Consider the following 22,250-nt stretch of genomic DNA (forward strand, 5'->3'; position numbering starts at 1 on the left):
AAGCTAACAATTGCATTGGAAAGGATCACACATTGGCTTGATCAATCATGTCTGAGTCTAAATGTAAACAAGACAAAAGGTATGTTTTTCTCTGAATCTATGGTACAACCTCCTAATGCTGATATTTCCATCAAAGGTGAAAAAAATGACATAGTTACTGATTTTAAATATCTTGGTGTGACACTGGATCCAAATTTGAACTTTAAGATGTTAAAACATGGTTAAAACCATAAAGTACAACTTAGCAAATTTTAGACATATTAGAAACTATCTCTCTTTGGATGGAGCCAAGATATTTATGCATGCTATGATTCTTTCCCATATGTCTTACTGCATCACATGTTGGGGGCAGGCTGGAGAAACAGCCATAAAACCTCTTGAGTCCTCATACAAACAAACTATAAAAACTCTGGACAAAAAGCCAATACATTTCCATCACTGTAGGGTACTGGAGAAATACAATTTACTGAGCTTTGACAATTTTAGATTATTCTCAAATTTGTGCCTAGTTTATAAAATTTTAAATGGTTTGGCCCATCCTCCACTATGTGACTTTGTGTACACTCGATCAGTAAATTCTATTAGATCCTCCAGAATATCCTCTATACAAGATTGTACCATAAAATTTCATCGCACTGCTTTTGGGCAGTCAGCTTTCTCTGTGAAAACCACAACTCAGAGGAATGCCCTACCTGATGATATGAAGAACTGTAGTTCTATCAATACATTCAAGGCCAAATTAAAAAATCCACTAAAGACCAATCAGCTGTGTGACCACTGAGTCTAGTTTACATTATTAATTTCTAATTGACATTGTGGTGTGGTTGTATGTGATGTGCTGTTGTGTGTAGCTTTGTATTTTGTATGGTGTGTTCTGTGTGGGGTTTTTTGTTTTTTTGTTTTTTTAATTTGTACTGTTTGTTGTTGTGCTGTTGTATGTTTTGATTGTGGGGGACTACGGATGCAAATTAGCTTTGAGCTAACTCCGCTGCAGTGCATCTTTAATGTTTAAAACTGCACACTGTCCCAATCAATAAATCAAATCAATAATAATAATTTGCTACCGTTAAAATGCTTTATTGAACATTTGTGTTTCTTATAGTAAAAATACTACAATTTTCCAGATCAGATTTTATGTATTTTGTGTTTCTTGGGTCCAGTATGATGATATATTATGTCAAAGTGAAAAAAGAATTGTCAGGTCATATAGGTGATATGCTGAAAAAAAAGATACCAAACATTGGCAAGTGATATATATAAAGGCAAATTCAAAAGTATGCAAAAATGGCCAAAATAGTTCAAGACTCCTAAGGGTTAAGGAAATCTTAACTTAAGATGCTTTGTGCATCTTAAGCAGCTAAAAAGAAAAGAACATGAAGCTGCAATGAAGAACACTGAACTAGTTGTTGAAAGGGAAAAACACCTCCAGGAGTACGTTCAGCATGAACTTTGCGAGGCTGCAGACAGTCAGTAAAATGCTCCGCATCTCTTAGGGGGTCATAGTTTCATATTTGAGGGGAGGAACATGGCCACATTTGTAAACCCATTTTAACCAGAATGATACACAGTTAATTGAACATCAGTGAACATCTCTCAGTTATCAACAACATGAAGGGACTAAGGCAACTCAGGGCCCGTATTCAATGTCCAGATAAACAATATTTGTAAGAACTGATAGCATTTTGCCTAGGGAAAATTCTGCCCTGACAACAAGTGAAACCAAATATTATTATACTACATTTCTCTTTATTTGTTGCTATGCAACAGTAACCAGAATGGCTGGTCAGAAAATTCAACAGTGCATAGCAACAGTAACCAAGGGGGCTTAGCTTAGCAAAGAGATTTAGAATGTTTGTGCATGATGTCACAGAGATCAAAGAAAGTGATGTCCCAGAATGCTTTGATATCCCAAAACAGACTTTAATGTCATTGGTTCAAAGGGAAACTGGAATATTCACAGGTTAGACACTTGAGAGACAATTTCACATTGAGTACCACGCAACGGGATACAAAACTAACAACTAGCAACACGACACTATACTAACGCCCAACACAACACTATACTCACACAATACAAACAACAAACTGAAATGGCTCCACCACAATCCACCATTTTGTCCAGGGCTGACTGGGAAAGAATCCAGTCTGCGGCCAAAGAGTGCACCAGACGGGAAGTGGATCACCAGAAATCCAGAGCAGAGGAAAGACGCCAGAAAGCCCGATGGATAAAGATACAGGCGGCAAAAAAACTTAAGGAAGAAAAGGAAGAACGTTTGAATATGCTTGCTGCGGAGGAGGTTGAATCAAAGAGACAGGATTGGCAACAAGCAGTTGACAAAGCCAATATTAAGAGGTTTTACGATAACGGCTGTGTCAGAAAATTTAACCGTGCACTCCTGTTGACACATGTGCAGAAGGAGAATGAGTTACGGATTGAATTTAACCGAGAAAAACAGAGGATTAATAAAGAAAAACAGAGACAGTCTGAAGAGGGATTGAGCTGTAGACAGGAAGAAGCTCTGAGGCAAGAGCAGGAGAAAGCACGTCAGAGACAGCTTTATAACCAGGCTGTGGCAAAACATCAAGCTGAGCAAATGAAGGAGAAAAAACAGGTGAAAGAGAAAGAGAGGCAGATGGAGAAGGAAGAGAGAGACAGACTCCGTGCCCTTGATGAATTGCATGCGCAAGAAGTAAGACATCAGGCAAAGAAAAAAGCTGAGTCTAAGAAGAGCGTTTTGAAATTTAGACTGGATGATATTTCCAATCAAAACTTCCACAGAGAAAAGCAGGCACAGGCATTAATTATAGAGGAGAAGAAAATAAAATGTGTTCAGTCTGATATAGAAGCAACATTACAGCAAAGAAAAAATTACCAAGAAGAAATGTTCAGAAAGCGCCAGATAAAAAGGGAAATTGTGACAGACAAATTTGCAGTGACAGTGAAAGAGGAGGCTGCCACTACAGCTCTGAGGGAGGAGGCCAAATTTGTTAAGGCAGTGGCTGAGAAAGAAGCAGAACTGGCAAAGCAGAAGAAGGATAAGAAAGAGAAGAGGGCTGCTATGCTTCAGTCTATTTCTGCCCATCGCAAGGCAAAAATACAGGAGAGAGACCTGAGGAAAAAGGAAGAGCATGAGAATAACCTGGACTGGTTTCAAGCCCAGAGAGAGTCTACAAGGCTGTTCCTGGAAAAGGCTGAGCTAAAGGCTCAGAAAACAAAACAAAAGCAAATCCAGTGTCAGGACTTCAATCTTGCCAAAATGGCTGAAAGTCAGGCCCATCTTCAACAGCTAAAAAGGGAGGAACATGATGCTGCAAAGAAGGATGCTGAACTGATTGCTGAGAAGGAAAAACACCTCCAGGAATATATTCAGCATGAACTTAGCAAGGCTGCAGACAGTCAGCGAAATGTTGGGCATCTTTTAGCTGCAAGCACAGGAGGGCGTGGTTTCATGGTTGATGGAGAGGAACCTGGCTACATCTGCAAAGGCACTGGTGAGTCAATGCCCAGATTTGCCACTGACCAGACCCGCTTTATGAAACAGTATCTGGAACGCGACAGGCTACAGCTTACATATGTAGAGACAGGTAGGGAGGGTGATCTGGAGCCAACTCACTTCCCACTGATTTCTAAAGCAATAAGGGTAAAATCTACAGACACCTCAGCATTAAAGCAGACAACTAGAGAACGATGTAGCCCCACTGTTGGTATGGAGGGGTCCAACTACCTCTCCATAGATACGGGTGAATCATTGCCCAGACTGGCCACTGATAAAACTAGATCGACAAAGCAGAATCTGGAGCAAAACAAGCTGCAGCTAACTTACAAGGAGAACAGTAAGACCGATTTTCAGTCAACTCCCCTACCACCCATTTCCACAGAGGAAGTCCCTGCAGGACGACGTCGCTCCAATGTTGGTAGGGAGAGGTCCAGCTATTGCTCCATAGATACAGGTGAATCACTGCCCAGATTGGCTACTGATGAAACCCGACGGACCAAGCAATATCTGGAGCGAAACAAGCTGCAGCTAACTTACATGGAGAACAGTAACGCCAATCTTCAGTCAAATCCTCTACCACCCAGTTCCATAAAGGAAGTCACTGCAGGACAACGTCGCTCCAGTGTTGGTAAGGAGAGGTCCAGCTATTGCGCCACAGATACAGGTGAATTATTGCCCAGATTTGCCACTGATAAAACCCGAATGACCAAGCAGTATGTGGAGCGAAACAAGCTGCAGCTAACTTACATGGAGAACAGTAACGCTGATCTTCAGTCATCTTCTCTGCCACCCATTTCGATTAAGAAAGTCACTGCCGGACCACATTGCCTCCCAGCTGGTGTGGAGGGGTCCCACAGCTGTTGTAAAGGTACAGGGGAGTCATTGCCCAGATTGGCCACTGATGAAACCCAATCGACCAAGCAATATGTGGAGCAAAACAAGCTGCAGCTAACTGACGAAGAGAACGGCAAGGCCAATTTTCAGCTAACTCCCCTGCCACCCATTTCCATAAAGAAAGTCCCTGCCGGACCACGTTGCCTCCCAGCTGGTGTGGAGGGGTCTGACTACCGTTGTAAAGGTACAGGGGAGTCATTGCCCAGATTGGCCACTGCTAAAACCCGATTGACCAAGCAGTATCTGGAGCGAAACAAGCTGCAGCTAACTTACATGGAGAACAGTAACGCCAATCTTCAGTCAAATCCTCTACCACCCAGTTCCATAAAGGAAGTCCCTGCAGGGCAACGTCGCTCCAGTGTTGGAAAGGAGAGGTCCAGCTATTGCGCCACAGATACAGGTGAATCATTACCCAGATTTGCCACTGATAAAACCCGAATGATCAAGCAGTATGTGGAGCGAAACAAGCTGCAGCTAACTTACGAGGAGAACAGTAAGGCCAATTTTCAGTCAACTCCCCTGCCACCCATTTCCACAAAGAAAGTCCCTGCTGGACCACGTTGCCTCCCAGCTGGTGTGAAGGGGTCCCACTACTGTTGTAAAGGTACAGGGGAGTCATTGCCCAGATTGGCCACTGCTAAAACCCAATTGACCAAGCAGTATCTGGAGCGAAACAAGCTGCAGCTAACTGACGAGGAGAACGGTAAGGCCAATTTTCAGCTAACTCCCCTGCCACCCATTTCCATAAAGAAAGTCCCTGCCGGACCACGTTGCCTCCCAGCTGGTGTGGAGGGGTCTGACTACCGTTGTAAAGGTACAGGGGAGTCATTGCCCAGATTTTCCACTGATAAAACCCGACTGACCAAGCAGTACGTGGAGCGTAACAAGCTGCAGCTAACTTACATGGAGAACAGTAACGCCAATTTACAGTCAAATCCTTTGCCACCCATTTCCATAAAGAAAGTCCCTGCTGGACCACGTTGCCTCCCAGCTGGTGTGGAGGGGTCTGACTACCGTTGTAAAGGTACAGGGGAGTCATTGCCCAGATTGGCCACTGCTAAAACCCAATTGACCAAGCAGTATCTGGAGCGAAACAAGCTGCAGCTAACTGACGAGGAGAACGGTAAGGCCAATTTTCAGCTAACTCCCCTGCCACCCATTTCCATAAAGAAAGTCCCTGCCGGACCACGTTGCCTCCCAGCTGGTGTGGAGGGGTCTGACTACCGTTGTAAAGGTACAGGGGAGTCATTGCCCAGATTTTCCACTGATAAAACCCGACTGACCAAGCAGTACGTGGAGCGTAACAAGCTGCAGCTAACTTACATGGAGAACAGTAAGGCCAATTTTCAGTCAAATCCTTTGCCACCCATTTCCACAAAGAAAGTCCCTGCTGGACCACGTTGCCTCCCAGCTGGTGTGGAGGGGTCTGACTACCGTTGTAAAGGTACAGGGGAGTCATTGCCCAGATTGGCCACTGCTAAAACCCGATTGACCAAGCAGTATCTGGAGCGAAACAAGTTGCAGCTAACTTAAAAGGAGAACAGTAAGGCCGATTTTCAGTCAACTCCCCCACCACCCATTTCCATAAAGGAACTCCCTGCAGGACGACGTCAATCCAATGTTGTTAAGGAGAGGTCCAGCTATTGCTCCATAGATATAGGTGAATCATTGCCCAGATTGGCCACTGATAAAACCCAATTGACCAAGCATTATCTGGAACGAAACAAGCTTACAAGGGGAACAGTAAGGTAAGTCTTCAGTCATCTCCCCTACCACCCATTTCCATAAAGGAGGTCCTTGCAAGATGTTATTGCCCCTCAGCCGGTGTGGAGGGGTCCCAATACCATTCTAAAGTTACAGGGGAATCATTGCCCTGGTTTGACATTGTGCAAACAAGGAACATCAAACACTATCTGGAACCAAACAAGCTGCAATTCAGGAAGAAGTAGACAGCCAATCTACAACATTCCCCTTTCTCCATCTCTCTTCTGTACATATGTTTTCCCCACCTCACGTCCCTCCTTCCCCCATCTTTCTTTCCTACATCCCTTTTCCCCATCTCTCTTCCCTCCTCCCCCCACTTTTCTTTCAATCAATCAAACTTTATTTGGATAGCACCTTTCATACAGGTCAGTGAAATTCAAAGTGCTTCACAGATGACTGACAAGCCAAAAAGACAGAACACATATTGGCAGTAAACAGTAAAAATAATTTGAGACCGACAGATTTGAGAAAATAATACATAATAGCATTACTTCTCCCCATCTCTCTTCCCTCCTTTCCCCACTTTTCTTTCAATCAATCAAACTTTATTTGGATAGCACCTTTCATACAGGTCAGTGAAATTCAAAGTGCTTCACAGATGACTGACAAGCCAAAAAGACAGAACACATATTGGCAGTAAACAGTAAAAATAATTTGAGACCGACAGATTTGAGAAAATAATACATAATAGCATTACTTTTCCCCATCTCTCTTCCCTCCTTTCCCCACTTTTCTTTCAATCAATCAAACTTTATTTGGATAGCACCTTTCATACAGGTCAGTGAAATTCAAAGTGCTTGACAGATGACTGACAAGCCAAAAAGACAGAACACATATTGGCAGTAAACAGTAAAAATAATTTGAGACTGACAGATTTGAGAAAATAATACATAATAGCATTACTTCCCTACATTCTCCACATCATTTCCCCACCTCTTTCCTACATCCCTTTTCCTCACCCCTTCCCTCCTTCCCCACCTCTTTCCTACATCCTTTTCCCACCTTTCTCCCTACCTTTCCCACACTTCCTAAAAATAAAAAACTTAAAAAAACAAACAAACAATGAATGGACTTATATAATTAATAATTACCATACCATGAGTGGCTGTGGCTCAGGAGATAGAGCGGGTCGTCCACTAATCGGAAGATTGGCGGTTCGATTCCCAGCTCCTCCAGTCCGCATGTCAATGTGTCCTTGTGTACTGTGTACTTAATCCCAAATTGTTCCTGATGGCTGTGCCATCAGTGTGAGAATGTGTGTGAATGATTAGATTTCCTCTGATGGGCAGGTTGGGACCTTGCATGGTAGCCCCTGTGCCCATTCAGTATATGAATGTGTGTGAATGAGTGAATGTGATTCGTAGTGTAAAAGCGCTTTTAGTGGTCGGAAGACTAGAAAGGCGCTATACAAGTACAGTCCATTTACCATACAAATATAGGTGACATGTTTGAATACAGGGTGGGATTTTCAGTCATGTGCTTGTAATTCCATATTCTGACAAATACACCCCACGCTAAACTCCTGTAACAGCCTACGAGTCTCAAGTTTTATCTGTTAGAGTCACATTTTCATGCCATTGTTCATCATCTATGATGAAATAAAAAGTGTGCTTCCTGGTGTTAGTTCAGATATAAAATTCTAGCGCAACACGGAGCGTCTCTCCTGCTAGCTGCTGACAGCACTGTCAGCTGAAGAGTCCATCACACTGGATAGTAGAGGCTGGATGGTAGAGGACGCTGGTATGTGTCTTTTTAAACAGGAGTTTAACGAACATTGCTGTATTTAACACTGGAGCTGAGAGCTCGGAGCAGGAACTACAGCCACTCTGCATCATGCTGTCCTGTTTCCATCACAGTTATGTATTAAAGTAATTTAGAGGCAATACTCTGTAAAAGTTTACAGCCTGTCACGCTGTCACTCTACATTACTCTGTATAATGATGCAGCTAAAAAAACAAGACTAGGTCAAAACCTAGTATATGGCTGGATCGACCGTGTATGGTCAATGTGTGAAATTGTGGCCAGTTTGTTACAGGGATAGTCAGTGATAGTGTTTATAACAGGGGTCTGCAACCTTAAGTGTACAAAGAGCCATTTGATCCCCTTTCCCACCAAATAAAACCCACCTGGAGCTGCAAAATCTGTTTGATCCCTAAAATGACGATTACACCACTTATAGTTACATTACACTTATGAGTGAATATCTAATTAGGGGTACATATTTCGCATAAACAAAAACATACAAATGTATTGTGTTTTCTCAATAAAACAATCAGTGGTTTAAGTTAAAATATTCATTCAGCATTAACAACTTTTTTGATATTTTAAGGGAAAACATATTTTTGCTAGTTAGTTTGTCAACTATGTTATGAAAAACCTGTATGCCTGACTGACTAAATGCTTTACTTTAGGTAACACATTTCTTGTTCTTGTGTCTATTCTGCCATATGTACAATGATTTTTTTAAAGTTTTTTTTAAGAGTTTAATATTTTGCAGATATAATAGTGATATGCTCAGCACTGTCATTAAGGTCAGGAGTATTTTTAATCATAAATCTGCCTTACACCTACTTGCTCAATATCGCTGACATCTTTTGACTCATCACAAGCGATGAGTACACTGGAGCCGAATTAATATCCTTTATATGTTGATTGGTGATGTTTGCTGCCATTTTTATGATCTTGTCCTTGACAGTCTTTGCAGAGAGAGGCATATCTTTAATTTTCTGAACAACTTCACTCTTGTTCTTGAAGTCCGAGAATAGATGTTCTGATATTTTTATGAACGATTCTTTTAGAAATTCTCCATCAGTGAACGGCTTCCCGTGCCTGGTGATCTCCTGAGCTGCCACAAAACTAGCCGAAGTGTATGAATTTGTAGACTTCATCCACCTCTTCAAAGTGTTTTTGCTCTGGTCAGTTTTCCGCAGCAGTTCCGAAACTGCTCTTTTGCGATCATCTCCAGCTGGGTATTTTTCAGCGAAAGCTGAGTCTTTGTTTTGGAAATGTCTGTCAAGGTTTGATTTTTTGTTGTTCACCAGTTTCTCCCCACATATTAAGCAAACAGGTGAACCATTCTCGTCAACAGTAAAAGCAAATAAATCTGTCCATGAAACATTAAAAGTTCTATTTTCATCAGAAATCTTTATTTTTTTGGATTTTTCCATCATTAGCTTACTGGGGGTAGACCACTCAAAAAATGCACTTGCCTGTTGTCCGGCAACGGCCCAGCAGGTGACGTATATTTCAATCGACAAAATATTAAAACATGTTTTATTTTTATATTACAAGATCACCTAACTCTCCAAAATAACAACTATTACATCAAAATAAACTAACTAAATAAAATAAAATAAATTAAAATTAAATGGCCATTATTTATTGATATTTTGTTTCAAAGCCGCAGGGAGCCAGGGCAGAGGATTGAAAGAGCCGCATGTGGCTCCGGAGCCACGGGTTGCCGACCCCTGGTCTATAATGTCAATTCCTGGATATTAAATGTTCATCTGCAATTTTCTGTAGTGGTCCCAGTAATATTTACCAAGGTAACATATCACACGACATGCTTAAGCTATGTTTGAGTAAAAAAAAGGTTATAAATGCAGTTGCAAGAACAAAACTAATAATTCTAATTATATTATTATTATTATTATTTTATATTATTATTATTATTATTATTATTATATTATATTATTATTAAATCCGACCGCTCATTCATCTGCTTAATTCTGCAGATGTCTCATTTTTCACTCTATTGAGTGTTTTGTCACAGTGATTATTTGGGGTGCTTTAATTGTGCTTTAACTCCCTCATGCCTCTATGCACATTTTTTCTGCCTCTTTGCTGGTTAAGATGGCTGTGGTGAGAAAGTTTTGCCAGCATTTGGGGTGCAAATTCAGGAGTCTTACCTCCGCCCAGTTACTGCAGTTACTGTCAAATCAAGTGCACCTGCAGAGCAGCTGCCTCATACTATACGGATATAACAGCTTTTGAGTTGCATGTTTTACCCGCAAGACTTGTGTTTTAATGCTGTTGTTCATCGTTTGTGATATGAAAACATCAGAGAAATAAAAAGTTTGCGTCCTGGTATTAGTTTAGTTATAAAATCCAGACACACCACAAATTGTCTCTCTTGTTGGCTGCTGACAGCACTGTCAGCCAGAGGGTCAGTCACACTGGGCAGTAGAGGAGGAGGAGAGAGAGAGACGATGGTACACGTCTGTTTAAAGAGTAGTTTAATCGACACTGCATTTAACACTGGAGCTGAGAGCATCAGAGCTCGGCGCAGAAACAGTCACTCTGCATAGCTGCTGTCTTCTGCTTCCATCATCTTGTGTCGATTTTATTTTGATTACATAAATACATAAAAAACAGGCAGCGATTTGACTGACAAAATGTGAGTTGACTCAGTGACTGACTCAGTAACTTTTAGGGGGCAGTCCTAGTCCAAACAGGTCCTACAGGCACTTGTAATGCTTACCAGTTAACACATCATACAGCTTGTTTGTTTAATCCATACAAAAACCAAAGTGAAAAATTAACACATATTGGGTTTAACAGGATGTCATGTGTGGGACCAGTAACCTCACAGTGATGACAGGCCTCCATGAATTTCATGTACCTGGCCAAGAAATACTCTCCCATACAGTCTCCCAGAGACCCACTTGGTTTTTGTACAGATTAAAACCACTATGTCATTTTTGCAATTCAGCATTTATATGGATTAAACAAATGTGTTAATTGTGCTGGTATGGCTAATTTTATTAGTTTTAGACAGAGTCATGCTAGCTTTTGTAGTTGCAAAACTGTTCACCTGTTCATCTAAATGAAAAGCATTGAACAATATGAGTATTATTTGTTTGTTTTTTAACTCTAGTAAGGTAGGGTTCTGCAATCAAACCTGAAATTCAACTAGTTTTGCTGGAGAACTAAATAGTATTTCGCTTTTTTGGCATTAAGGTGCAGCCATGTTTGAACAAGCTAGATGGTGATGTCATGGGAATGGTTCACTGTTTGTCTCTGTAGTTGTTGTTAGCTTGTTTGCACTAGGAGTTGTCAATAAAAATCAAAATGGATAAAAAATGGACTTATTCTGGTACAGTATATTTAATTCATTGCTTAAACATCAGCTTTTGTTTATGACATACATTTTATTCTATCTTTAAACAATATTGTACATGTAAACAAACTTTTCACACCCACAAAATCCCACAAATACAATTATAACAACTCATATGTACCAGTTGTATGATGGTAGTCTTTTTGCCATGTGCAAGGGCAGCGGAAACAAGGTGGATGTCAGTACCCAGACTGATCTGGTGGAAGATAAAAGTGAGGGCAGTGAAAGGGCATTCGTGAGCAAAGGCACAGTCACTGATGACATAGGTAATATAACAATCATCAATGACCATTCCTACTGTACATCAGTAGATGACCTCCGTCTATCGGATAGTATTCCAGTGCCAAGGGCTTCATCACTACAGCAGAGTGAGGTATCATTTAAGTGCCTGAGCAGTGAGGGGTCAGTCCATAAGGAAAGTGCATGAGGACACAAGCTTAGATGAGCCTGATTATAAATTTCAACTGAGTGAAGAAGAAATGGAATGAGCTTGAAATGTAAAGGACAAGGAGCCCAATCTCTCAGACGACAGAGCATTGTATCTACAGAAGAACTACTGAAACTGTGTCACTGGGAGAATTGTGAAAAATGTCTTGTGGAGCTGCCAACAGTTTCAAAAAGTGGATTTAGGATAAAGGTGAAGACAGAGTGCATTGATGGTCACATGCATACCTGGTGTTCCCAGCCTCTGTTGAGGGGTTGATGTGATTTATTGAACAGGACAGTGTGCAGTATTAAGTTTAAATGATGCACTGCACCAGAGTTAGCTTGAAGCTAATTTGCATCCGTAGTCCATTATAATCAAAACATACAACAGCACATCAACAAACAGTACAAAGCAAAAAAACAACAACAAACAAACAAACAAACAAAAAAACACAAAGAACACACCATACAAAATTCAAAGCTACACACAACAGCACATCACATACACCCACAATGTCAATTAAAAATTAATAATGTAAACTAGGCTCAGCGGTCACACAGCTGATTCATCTTTAGTTGATTTTTTAATTTGGCCTTTAATGCATTGATAGAACTACAGTTCTTCATATAATCAGGTAGGGCATTCCACTGAGGGGTGTAATGGAGTAAAATATGTCAGTACCTGCAGCAGTATTTGTTACAGGGAATGAGCCCAGATGACCCCTAGATCAAAGGGCAAACTCCCTGTAGGCTGTGAGCCTGAAAAGACAGGGAGAGGTTGGTATGGATTCACATATGGATGTAAGACAATCATGAAAACTAATCATGATCGTCATTTTCCAGCATTATGTCAAATTAAATAACCGTGTGTAGTGTGTGCGCTGGACCACTGTCAAAGCTATGCCTCTAAACTTTTAATTTTAAGACAAAAATGTACCATATGATTGGGATTATAACAATATACGTATCTATACACTCATAGAATTTATATAAATGTTAGCCATAACTCAAATTATGTGTAATTTTAACATAATCATAATATATCACAATGAATAATAAATCCTATCACAATTAATGTGACGGGTCTGGGCCAGTCAAGTTCAGGTTGTGTAAAGGGGCAGGATGCTGTTTTAGCATGTTATACTATGTGTCTATTTTAGATCCTTTCCAAGTAAACGTTGTTTCTGTCCAGACCCACTAGATGTCGCCAGTGTAGCATTTCTCTAACAGCAGTCTGTTGAACAGTAGCATACTTAACTGATGTTGTCTCTGTCATCACCCACCACATAACATCACAGCTACTTAGCACAATATATGTCAGGCAATAAATTAGGGATGTGCAAAGGGCCTAGTATTTGAATTTGTATCTGTATTTGTTGAGGCAGCAAAATTATTTGCTATTTTATATTTGTATTTGAATAAAAGTGAAAAGAGGCTTAAAAATCCTCTTTTTGTTTTTATTATGCTTTTAATTTTAGAAAATTAAAGTGTTACGATAAGTGTTCATGAAGTGTTCCCTTGGGAGCACTTTGCGTGTGTCAGTAGCTCCGCTTTATCTCTGGGGAACACCCCCAACTCTAGGAGTGATGTCCAAATTAGCAAATGTGTGTCATGTAGCAGGTGGATGTGACCCCCTTCATTGAGACTTGCTGATAGACGTAACAGCGGAGCAGAGGAGAGAGACTGAGATAGCGATGTGACCAACCTGTGAGCTGGTATTTGACATGTTTTTTTTCCTACCTGAAAACAAATCATTTTTAAAATATTTGTATGAAACAAATATTCATAAAAAATCCCCACTATTTGTGCTTTGCCGAATACGTATTTGTATTTGGGCACACCCCTACAATATATCACAGTTGTTAATTCATCATTTTGTCATTTGGGATATGGGCTCATAAGGACTACAATGGAAACAAGTTATCTTTTAGCTTTTTTCTGTTATCCCTGACATTTTAAATTAGTAGACTATGTTGGTGTCCCAGTGTATGACATTTTGTATATACACTGTGCGCACAAATATTAGGCAAGTGAGTATTTTGACCATATCATCATTTTTATAGATATTTTCCAACTCCAAGCTATATAAATTTGAATGCTTATTGGATTTAAGCATATCAGGTGATGTGTATTTGTGTATTGAGGGAGGATGTGGCCTAAGGAGATCACCACCCTATATCAAGGTGTGCATAATTATTAGGCAGCTTCTTTTCCTCAGGCAAAATGGGCCAAAAAAGAGATTTAACTGACTCTGAAAAGATATTGGGGCGTGATCACAGAACCATCAAATGTTTTGTTGCAAATAGTCAATAGGGTCGCAAGAAACGTGTTGAGAAAAAAGACGCAAATTAATTGCCAAAGATTAGAGAAGAATCAAACGTGAAGCTACCAGGAACCCATTATCCTCCAGTGCTGTCATATTCCAGAACTGCAACCTACCTGGAGTGCCAAGAAGTACAAGGTGTTCAGTGCTCAGAGACATGGCCAAGGTAAGGAAGGCTGAAACCCGACCACCTCTGAACAAGACACATAAGTTGAAACGTCAAGACTGGGCCAAGAAATATCTGAAGACAGATTTTTCAAAGGTTTTAAGGACTGATGAGATGAGAGTGACGGACCAGATGGATGGGCCCGTGGTTGGATCAGTTATGGGCACAGAGTTCCACTTTGACTCAGACGCCAGCAAGGTGGAGGTGGGGTACTGGTATAGGCTGGTATTGTTAAAGATGAGCTAGTTGGATCTTTTCGAGTTGAAGATGGACTCAAAATCAACTCCCAAACCTACTGCCAGTTTTTAGAAGACACTTTCTTCAAGCAGTGGTACAGGAAAAAGTCTCCATCTTTCAAGAAGACCATGATTTTTTATGCAGGACAATGCTCCATCACATGCATCGAAGTACTCCACTGCGTGGCTAGCCAGTAAAGGCCTTAAAGATGAAAGAATAATGACATGGCCCCCTTCCTCACCTGACCTAAACCCTATTGAGAACCTGTGGGCCCTTCTTAAACGGGAGATTTACAGTGAAGGAAAACAGTACACCTCTCTGAACAGTGTCTGGGAGGCTGTGGTTGCAGCTGCACAAAAAGTCGATCGTCAACAGATCAAGAAACTGACAGACTCCATGAATGGAAGGCTTGTGACTGTTATTGAAAAGAAGGGTGGCTATATTGGTCACTGATTTTTTTTTTTTTTTTTTTTTTGAAATGTCAAAAATGTTTATTTGTAAATTTTGAGTTGTTTATTATTCTCACTTTAACAGATGAAAATAAACAAGTGAGATGGGAAAATTTTTGTTTTTCATTTAGTTGCATAATAATTCTGCACACTAATAGTTGCCCAATAATTGTGCACACATAGATATTCTCCTAAGAAAGCCAAAACCTCACTTTTACTTTCTTAAATATTCAGGTTTGAGGGTTTATAAACATTTTGGATTGACCGAGAGCACTGTAGTTGTTCAATAATAAAATTAATCCTCAAAAATACAACTTGCCTAATAATTGTGCACACAGTGTATATTTATTTCAATATGTCAAATAAATTAAATCAATGTTAACAGTAGTTGCAACATGACAGGCACTCTAGCAAGCTAACATCATAAGCACAGTGGTAATGAGACAATAGTATAGCATAGGCTTTGTGTGGAGAGGTTACCTACTGTTGATTGGGCGTTCCAGTATCCAGCATTGAGACCTCCGGTACTTCTCTCTCTTGACACGACATCTGAAATGTTGGATTGGTTGTAAGCTAGGTTGTAAGATTGGTTGACAGTCAATGTTATCTTGTATGAGATGCTCCAGGTTGACTTCCTGGCAGCACACGCCTTCCACATAAGTTGGCATTGGGATACAAGCCCTGCACCGGCACCACCTATTATTTCCAATGCGCCGACTTTCACATTCAGGTAATGTTATCCTTCCACTTTTGTCACCGTCATCCGATTCTGTGGGAGGTCTTATCACTATTGCTGCTCTTATTGACTCAAAAGCATATCCAGTTGTGTTTCTGATTTGGATAGTGGATCTTTCCAATTCATCAGCTCTGACGAAAAAAAGATGGCGGCATGCTAGGTTATAAATACAACATAAAGGCATATTAGTGTTTTTCTTAGAAAAGGCTTACTTTTATGTTGTTTGCATTGTGGTATATCTAAATAGTTCATTGATGCTATAAACAGGTATTTCACTATTTCATCTTCTCTTTAAAAAAAAAGTTGGAAGCTTCTTTTCAGGTGAAATGTTCTTTTCATGTAAGAAAGTATGCAACTGTTAAATACTTATGGACTTGTATCTATTTATACAGGACATATTTAAAATATTACAGTTTTGCCAGCAGCAACATTACTATCACAGGTAAAAAATAACTGAATATAATTAATTGGAACCTTATTCAAAATTTTCATCATCAAGTAAGACAAACTACAGAAATCTAGTTAAAAACAGTCCTTAAGTCCCAAATTGGACTTTTTGCTGATGAAATAAAGGATTTGACTGTTGATTTTCTATATTTTTCTTGTCAACTTAAGCTCATGTGCAGACATAAGCCAACAGTGAATTGATCCTACTCACCAGTGTTGTGTGTATATGTCAAACCTGATAGATCTTATTGCTCTGTGTTGTAGACCTACGTTGTTGTCCAAAAACTATTAAAATAACATGAGTGAGCCACACTGCTGCACTGGGTTCTTTCTGGCATGTTAGTTGGTTTAGAAACAACTCTGAACACTAATACTTTTTCATTCCCCAGAGAGTAGTTCCATGTAAGGCAGACACCAATGTACATGCAGGGGAATGTGCTTCCGTTTACAGTGCTTCATTAGCTAGCTTGTTATGCTACATATCGCAACCTCTTGACTTTGTTCTACATTGTAAACTTCTCAAAGAACTTCATTTCATGGTCTGGAATGAATAATGACTTAGTTTGTGTTCTCGGATTTATCATTTGTGCACATTAATTACTTAATAATGCTCTAGATTTAATCATTTGTGCAAACAAATTACTACACTGCTCCTGAGTTAACATTTTTGCAATTGCAACTCTATGGGCCAGAGCCCAAAAATAATGAATGCTTATACAGCAGAGGGGAACCCTCTGGGCCTTCATTGTATTGAGTAAAGGCCTAAGAAAAAACATTGAAAGAATTTTTGTACTCCCAATAAATATTTTTTAAATTATTTTTATTCACTGAAATAATGGTAACAATTTCTAAAATTGTTATAAACTTAGACTAATATGTCTTGGCAAACAGTGGGCTAATGTAACGGAACAGGAAATGGACCAATCACAATTTTTCTTCTGATGGCGTCTGGGTGAATCGGCGACTCCCCCTTGCCAAGACCTTTAGTAGCTGTAACGAATGTCTGACAAGATATAATTTGTTCCCATGTTTTAATTAATTTGTGTGCACAAGATATAATTTGTTCCCGCATTTTGATTAATTCATGTGCATGAGATATAATTCATTCCCACATTTCAATTAATTTGTGCACATGAGATATTAATTCGTTCCCACATTTTGATTAATTTGTGCGCATGAGATATAATTCGTTCACAGCTAGGGCAGCTACAATTGCTGATTTCATGTGGGCCAAACATTGCTGATTTTAAATGGGCAAACATTTATCTTCCAAAAGGAAAGATATCTTACATCGACACACTACGGAGACATCAGAGCCAGCGGTAAATCACACAGAGAGCTGCACAGATCAGTTCATTAGATCATTTTTCCCTGGGGATGATGACGCAGCACTGTGAGATGACCAGCCGGTCTCACCCAGCCAGCAGCTCCTAACATCTCTGAAAACGTTGAAGCAGATTTGCCTTATTTGGATAAACTGATCACATGTTGGGAATCTCCATGGGTACTTTCTCACCTGAAAAAATATTAAAACTTAATAAAGTGCAGCAGGTGCACTGCGGAATCTGATATTGGCCACATTTTAAAAATAATGTAAAAAATATAAAAATCAGATCTTGATTACTAAAGATTGCAGTGTGAACTTAGTCTAAGTCACGTCAATGTAATGTCAATGTTTTTTTTACCAAAAAGAAACAAAAATAAAATGAAAGAAATTAAAATAAGAACAATGAGTTCAACATAGCTATGCAGCACATCTTCCAAAATCTATTACTTGGTACACGTAGTGTAACGGACCACTTTCCAATATATCAGTGGTGCATTCTATATTCGGTACAGCCAAGTTGTGCATTCCATTTAACCTATTACAGCATACAGTCGACAATTCACAAAACACATGCAGCCTGTAATTCACATCGTCCATCCAGTTACGCATTTCTGCTCATTTTTATATACAGATAAGCACTGGTGGGTGAGTAGGTAACCATATGCATTAAAGCAAATGCAAATACACACACACACACACACACACACACACACACACACACTAGTAACCTCATATGTTTGTGCACTGAGCACCTTATAGTCTACAGGAGGATTGCGGTGTCAGTATAAAAAGGAAAATGAATAAAATAAAATAGAAAAAATTATAAAAATAGAAAAGAGAGTAAAGTGGTGAAGCAGTACAGGTTTACCCTCATATTTCTTGGAAGTCATTCCAGGCTTGCCATGTTTTTAGAAATCTCTGTGGATTACTTCTCACATTATATGTGATCTTTTCTAAGGGCATACAGTAGTTGAGTTCATTTACCTAGTGTGAGTAGCTAGGGGGGGGGGGGTCTTCAGCGATCCATTTAGACAAAACACATTTTTTTGCTGCTGTCATGGCCAATCCAGAGAAATCAACTGAGATTACTGAATGAATTTGATTTTGACAGTTATCTTAGCTAATCATATTTTGTTGAAATGTGGGTGGGACAATATCTCGACATCTTGTGGGCATTTGCGAATACTTAGTGGACAAGGGACTCATGAAAGTTGTCAGTGAGTGAGCAAGGGAAAAAAGAGACAACAGAACAACAAATGGTGACTCACTAACCCAGTAACTCTCAGTTCCATTTATCTGCTGAATCCATCTTTAGGTGAACAGTAGCTAATGATTATTCTCAGTATTTTACCTTCATTCCAGCTAAACAAATATATTAAATAAATCAATGTGATATGCTTGTTTCACTTATTTTTACAAAATAATATAGGCCTAGTTGTTTACTGATAGAAAAATCTGTACCTTGCATTGTGTACCATGTATGGTTTTATGTTAGACGGCAGGGTCTTGCGGGTAACAGCAGGACAAAGTTATATGGATATCATGTGGAAGGGAAAGCTCTGTAAAGCTTTGTCTAGGCCTGGTGGGAATCTGTAAACAACTAAAGGTGCCTCCCAAGGCCATCAATATATATCAGTGAATTTCTTTCCTTCTTCAGAATTCTCCACAGAGACGCTTGACTTTAACCAACCTCAGTCTATTGATAATTTATCTATCATTTACATGTCATATTTAAGTTTAGTGATGTCATGATAGCCAGCTTTGTGTGACTTTTTTTTCAGAATCACCTTTGTGTGTTGTGAAGCCAGTTGGGGCAAAGAAGCCTTTAATTCCTGCTTTAGAATTACAATAATAATACCTGTGCTCATGCCCTCAAACTAATAACTCAGGCACACACATTATTTCATTTGTGCTCCCAGATGAACAATAGATTAACATGAAATACTTTGTGCTCTTGAATTAACAATACATGCACACAAACTATTTCATTCATGCCCTCATGTTAATAATATGTACATATGAACTACTTAATTCACCAGGAATTACTATTACTATAGTTATTCATGCTCTCGATTCAATCCCTGAACGCATGGCTTGACTTGGTGGCGTGACAGTGAGCTAGAAGCAGAACATGAAGCTGAGCAAATGAAAGAAAATGAAAGAAAAAACAGGTGATAGAGGAAGAGAGACAGAAGGAGAAGGAAGAGAGAGACAGACTCTGGGCTCTTGATGAATTGCATGCACAGGAGGTAAGACATCAGGCACAGAAAAAAGCTGAGTCAAAGAAAAGCATTTTGAAAAAGAGACTGGATGATATTGCCAATAGAAACCTCCACAGAGAAAGGCAGGCACAGGCACTGATTATGGAGGAGAAAATAAAATGTGTTCAGTCTGACAGAAAAAAATGACCAAGCAGAAATTTTCAGAAAGCGCCAGATACCAAAGGAGGAGGAGGCTGCTACTACAGCTCTGAGGGAGGACGCCACATTGTTTAAAGAAGTGGCTAAGCAGGAAGCAGAACTGGCAAAGCAGAAGAAAGATAAGAAAGAGAGGAGGGCTGCTATGCTTCAGTCTATTTCTGCCCACCTCAAGGCAAGACCTGAGGAAAAAGGAAGAGCATGAGAATAACCTGGACTGGCTTCAATCCCAGAAATATTCTACAAGGCTGCTCCTGGAAAAGGCTGAGCTAAAGGCTCAAAAAACAAAAAAAATCAAGTGTCAGGACTTCTGGCTAAACTAGCTAACATTAGCTAAATTTGCTAGTTAGCATTTCCATAAAATCAATAACGTAAGCTGTTATTATACCCTAAAAACTAAATTTGTCTTGTGGACTGCACCAATCTAGTTCAGCTATTTCAGTGTGAGTTTTAATTTATGAAGAGTTTAGTGCGTTAATCCTGGATTATCCCTATCAAATGTTAAAGGTGGTGGAGTAGCAACCATGACATCAGTTTAATCACCATTAAATATTATTTGTGTGCTCATATTCACAATTTAAATGCTTTGATATAGTTATGTGTATATTTCTGCTTGAAAACTACTGGAAGTCAAGAAACTGCAGAAGAAACTGACTGACTCATGGGGTGCTTTTCATTACGCTAATTCTATGCTTCCTCGCATCCTCTCTCCTCCGTGACCTGGAACCCGATCTCCCTCCGCCATCATGGAGAATCTTCCAATCCCTTAAATGCACCTGGAGGAGATGAGGAGCGAGGAGAGAGGAGGCTCCTGGAGGAGGTTAGAGCAAGGAACCACAAGTGTATTCTATGCAGAAGTTTTTTTCCAGACAGCAACACCCCTTTGATCCAATGTGTTTATTGATTAGTCATCTGATCTGATGGGACAGTATACAGTTGGGCTATTGTAATACAGCAGATCAGGAGCACTACCTGTGGAACAGGAATGAAAGCACCAACAGCAGCTGATCATATTTATTCATAAAATAAAAATTACTGAATCATGAATCAATCACAAGAAACACTCTTGTGAGTTTAGTTTTGTTTCTTCGTAAGCCAAAAGGCCTCTCCTTTCTTCTTCTCCATTTCAATACATCTCAGCTCCTTCAGGCAAATATGACGTTGCACAGCTGCGTGTGTCCTATAAAATCATCCTGAGCCTGAAAAGGACGTCAGACTTTCCCAAACTAAATAAGCAACATTTTATTTAGACAAATTCTGCAGGCTGCAGCTGTTTGTTTTTATTGCTCCTTCATGTCAGTTCTGTTCTTTCAGTAATTAACAGGTTTAAACTCTCTATATGTGTCTTATTCTGTGACGGCCAGACACTGCTATCGATCTATAATCAAATGATAAAAATTGGAGCAGTTATCAGGTGTTTTCCTTCCAGCTATCAATATGTAGAAATTATTAAGTAACAGTGTAAAGTATTAATTAATTGTATAAATGAATTTTAAGTTTAAACTTTAGAGTTTAAACTATTACTTAATCAGTTCTACAACTGGCTGTACGGAAAGCTAAGCGAGGCAAGGCAGGGCAAGTTTATGCATATAGCACATTTCAACAACAAGTTAATTCACAGTGCTTTACACAGAGCATAAAAGGCATCTAGACAGAATATAACAGCAACAAGGGGATGTAAAAAGACATTTAAATATAATTACAAAGTGTTAAATTTTGGGGAAAAAACAAGCTAAAGTAGAATAAGACAGATAAAACAGAAGAATAAAAGTTACAGTGCAGTGTAAGATATTAACCCTCAAATTTGGTTTAATAATCTGTTAATCTGTTTGTAGGCAGCAAACAGAAAAGTCTTTAGCTGTGATTTGAAAGAACTGTGAGAACTGTTCCAAATATGTTGAGCATAAAGACTGAACGCTGCTTCTCCATGTTTAGTTTTGACTCTGGGAACAGAAAGCAGGCCTGTCCCAGACAACCTGAGAGGTCTGGATGGTTCATAACGTAGCAGCAGACCAGAAATGTATTTTGGCCCTAAACCATTCAGTTCTTTATAAACCAACAGTAGTATTTTAAAATGAATTTTTTGACAGACAATAGGCTAAAACAGTCATTTTTTTAATTTTGGGAAAGATGCAAAATCCTATAGGCTATGTTTTTGCTACACAGGTTTATTCAGTTCGTGAATAACTGAATGAAGGAATGTTTAAAATAAGAGAGGAAGGAAGTAAAGCCAGTGCATGTATAATAATAATATATATAATATAATAATAATATAATAAAGCATGTAAAATGGTAAATATATAGCAACTTTACACACATAAAAACAACACCAGTTACAAACATGGCTGTTTTAGCCCATTTATCTTTCCATACATCCAGTTGTACATATCACTGATGTTAGTTCTGTGAATAAGTACAGTAACCTGGCAAATACGCAAGACTTATAAT

General features: G+C 39.4%; 1 protein-coding gene across 5 annotated transcripts; it reads left to right on the forward strand.

The window, feature by feature from the left end:
* The first annotated feature begins 1,042 nt into the window (after positions 1 to 1,042).
* Positions 1,043 to 6,659, forward strand: LOC121883424. Of its 5 annotated transcripts, none has more exons than XM_042391675.1 (2): positions 1,043 to 4,545; positions 5,386 to 6,659. In XM_042391675.1, the coding sequence occupies exons 1-2, from the start codon at positions 2,091 to 2,093 to the stop codon at positions 5,922 to 5,924; spliced, it is 2,994 nt and encodes a 997-aa protein (XP_042247609.1). In that variant the 5' UTR covers positions 1,043 to 2,090; the 3' UTR covers positions 5,925 to 6,659. The 5 variants fall into 5 exon arrangements, with proteins under 5 accessions (XP_042247609.1, XP_042247608.1, XP_042247607.1 ...); XM_042391674.1 differs by having other exon boundaries at positions 1,044 to 5,595; positions 5,806 to 6,659; XM_042391673.1 differs by having other exon boundaries at positions 1,044 to 5,577; positions 5,788 to 6,659.
* Positions 6,660 to 22,250: the final 15,591 nt, after the last annotated feature.

Source organism: Thunnus maccoyii, chromosome 18, assembly GCF_910596095.1.
Source record: "Thunnus maccoyii chromosome 18, fThuMac1.1, whole genome shotgun sequence".
In the NCBI taxonomy this organism is placed as follows: Eukaryota; Metazoa; Chordata; class Actinopteri; order Scombriformes; family Scombridae; genus Thunnus; species Thunnus maccoyii.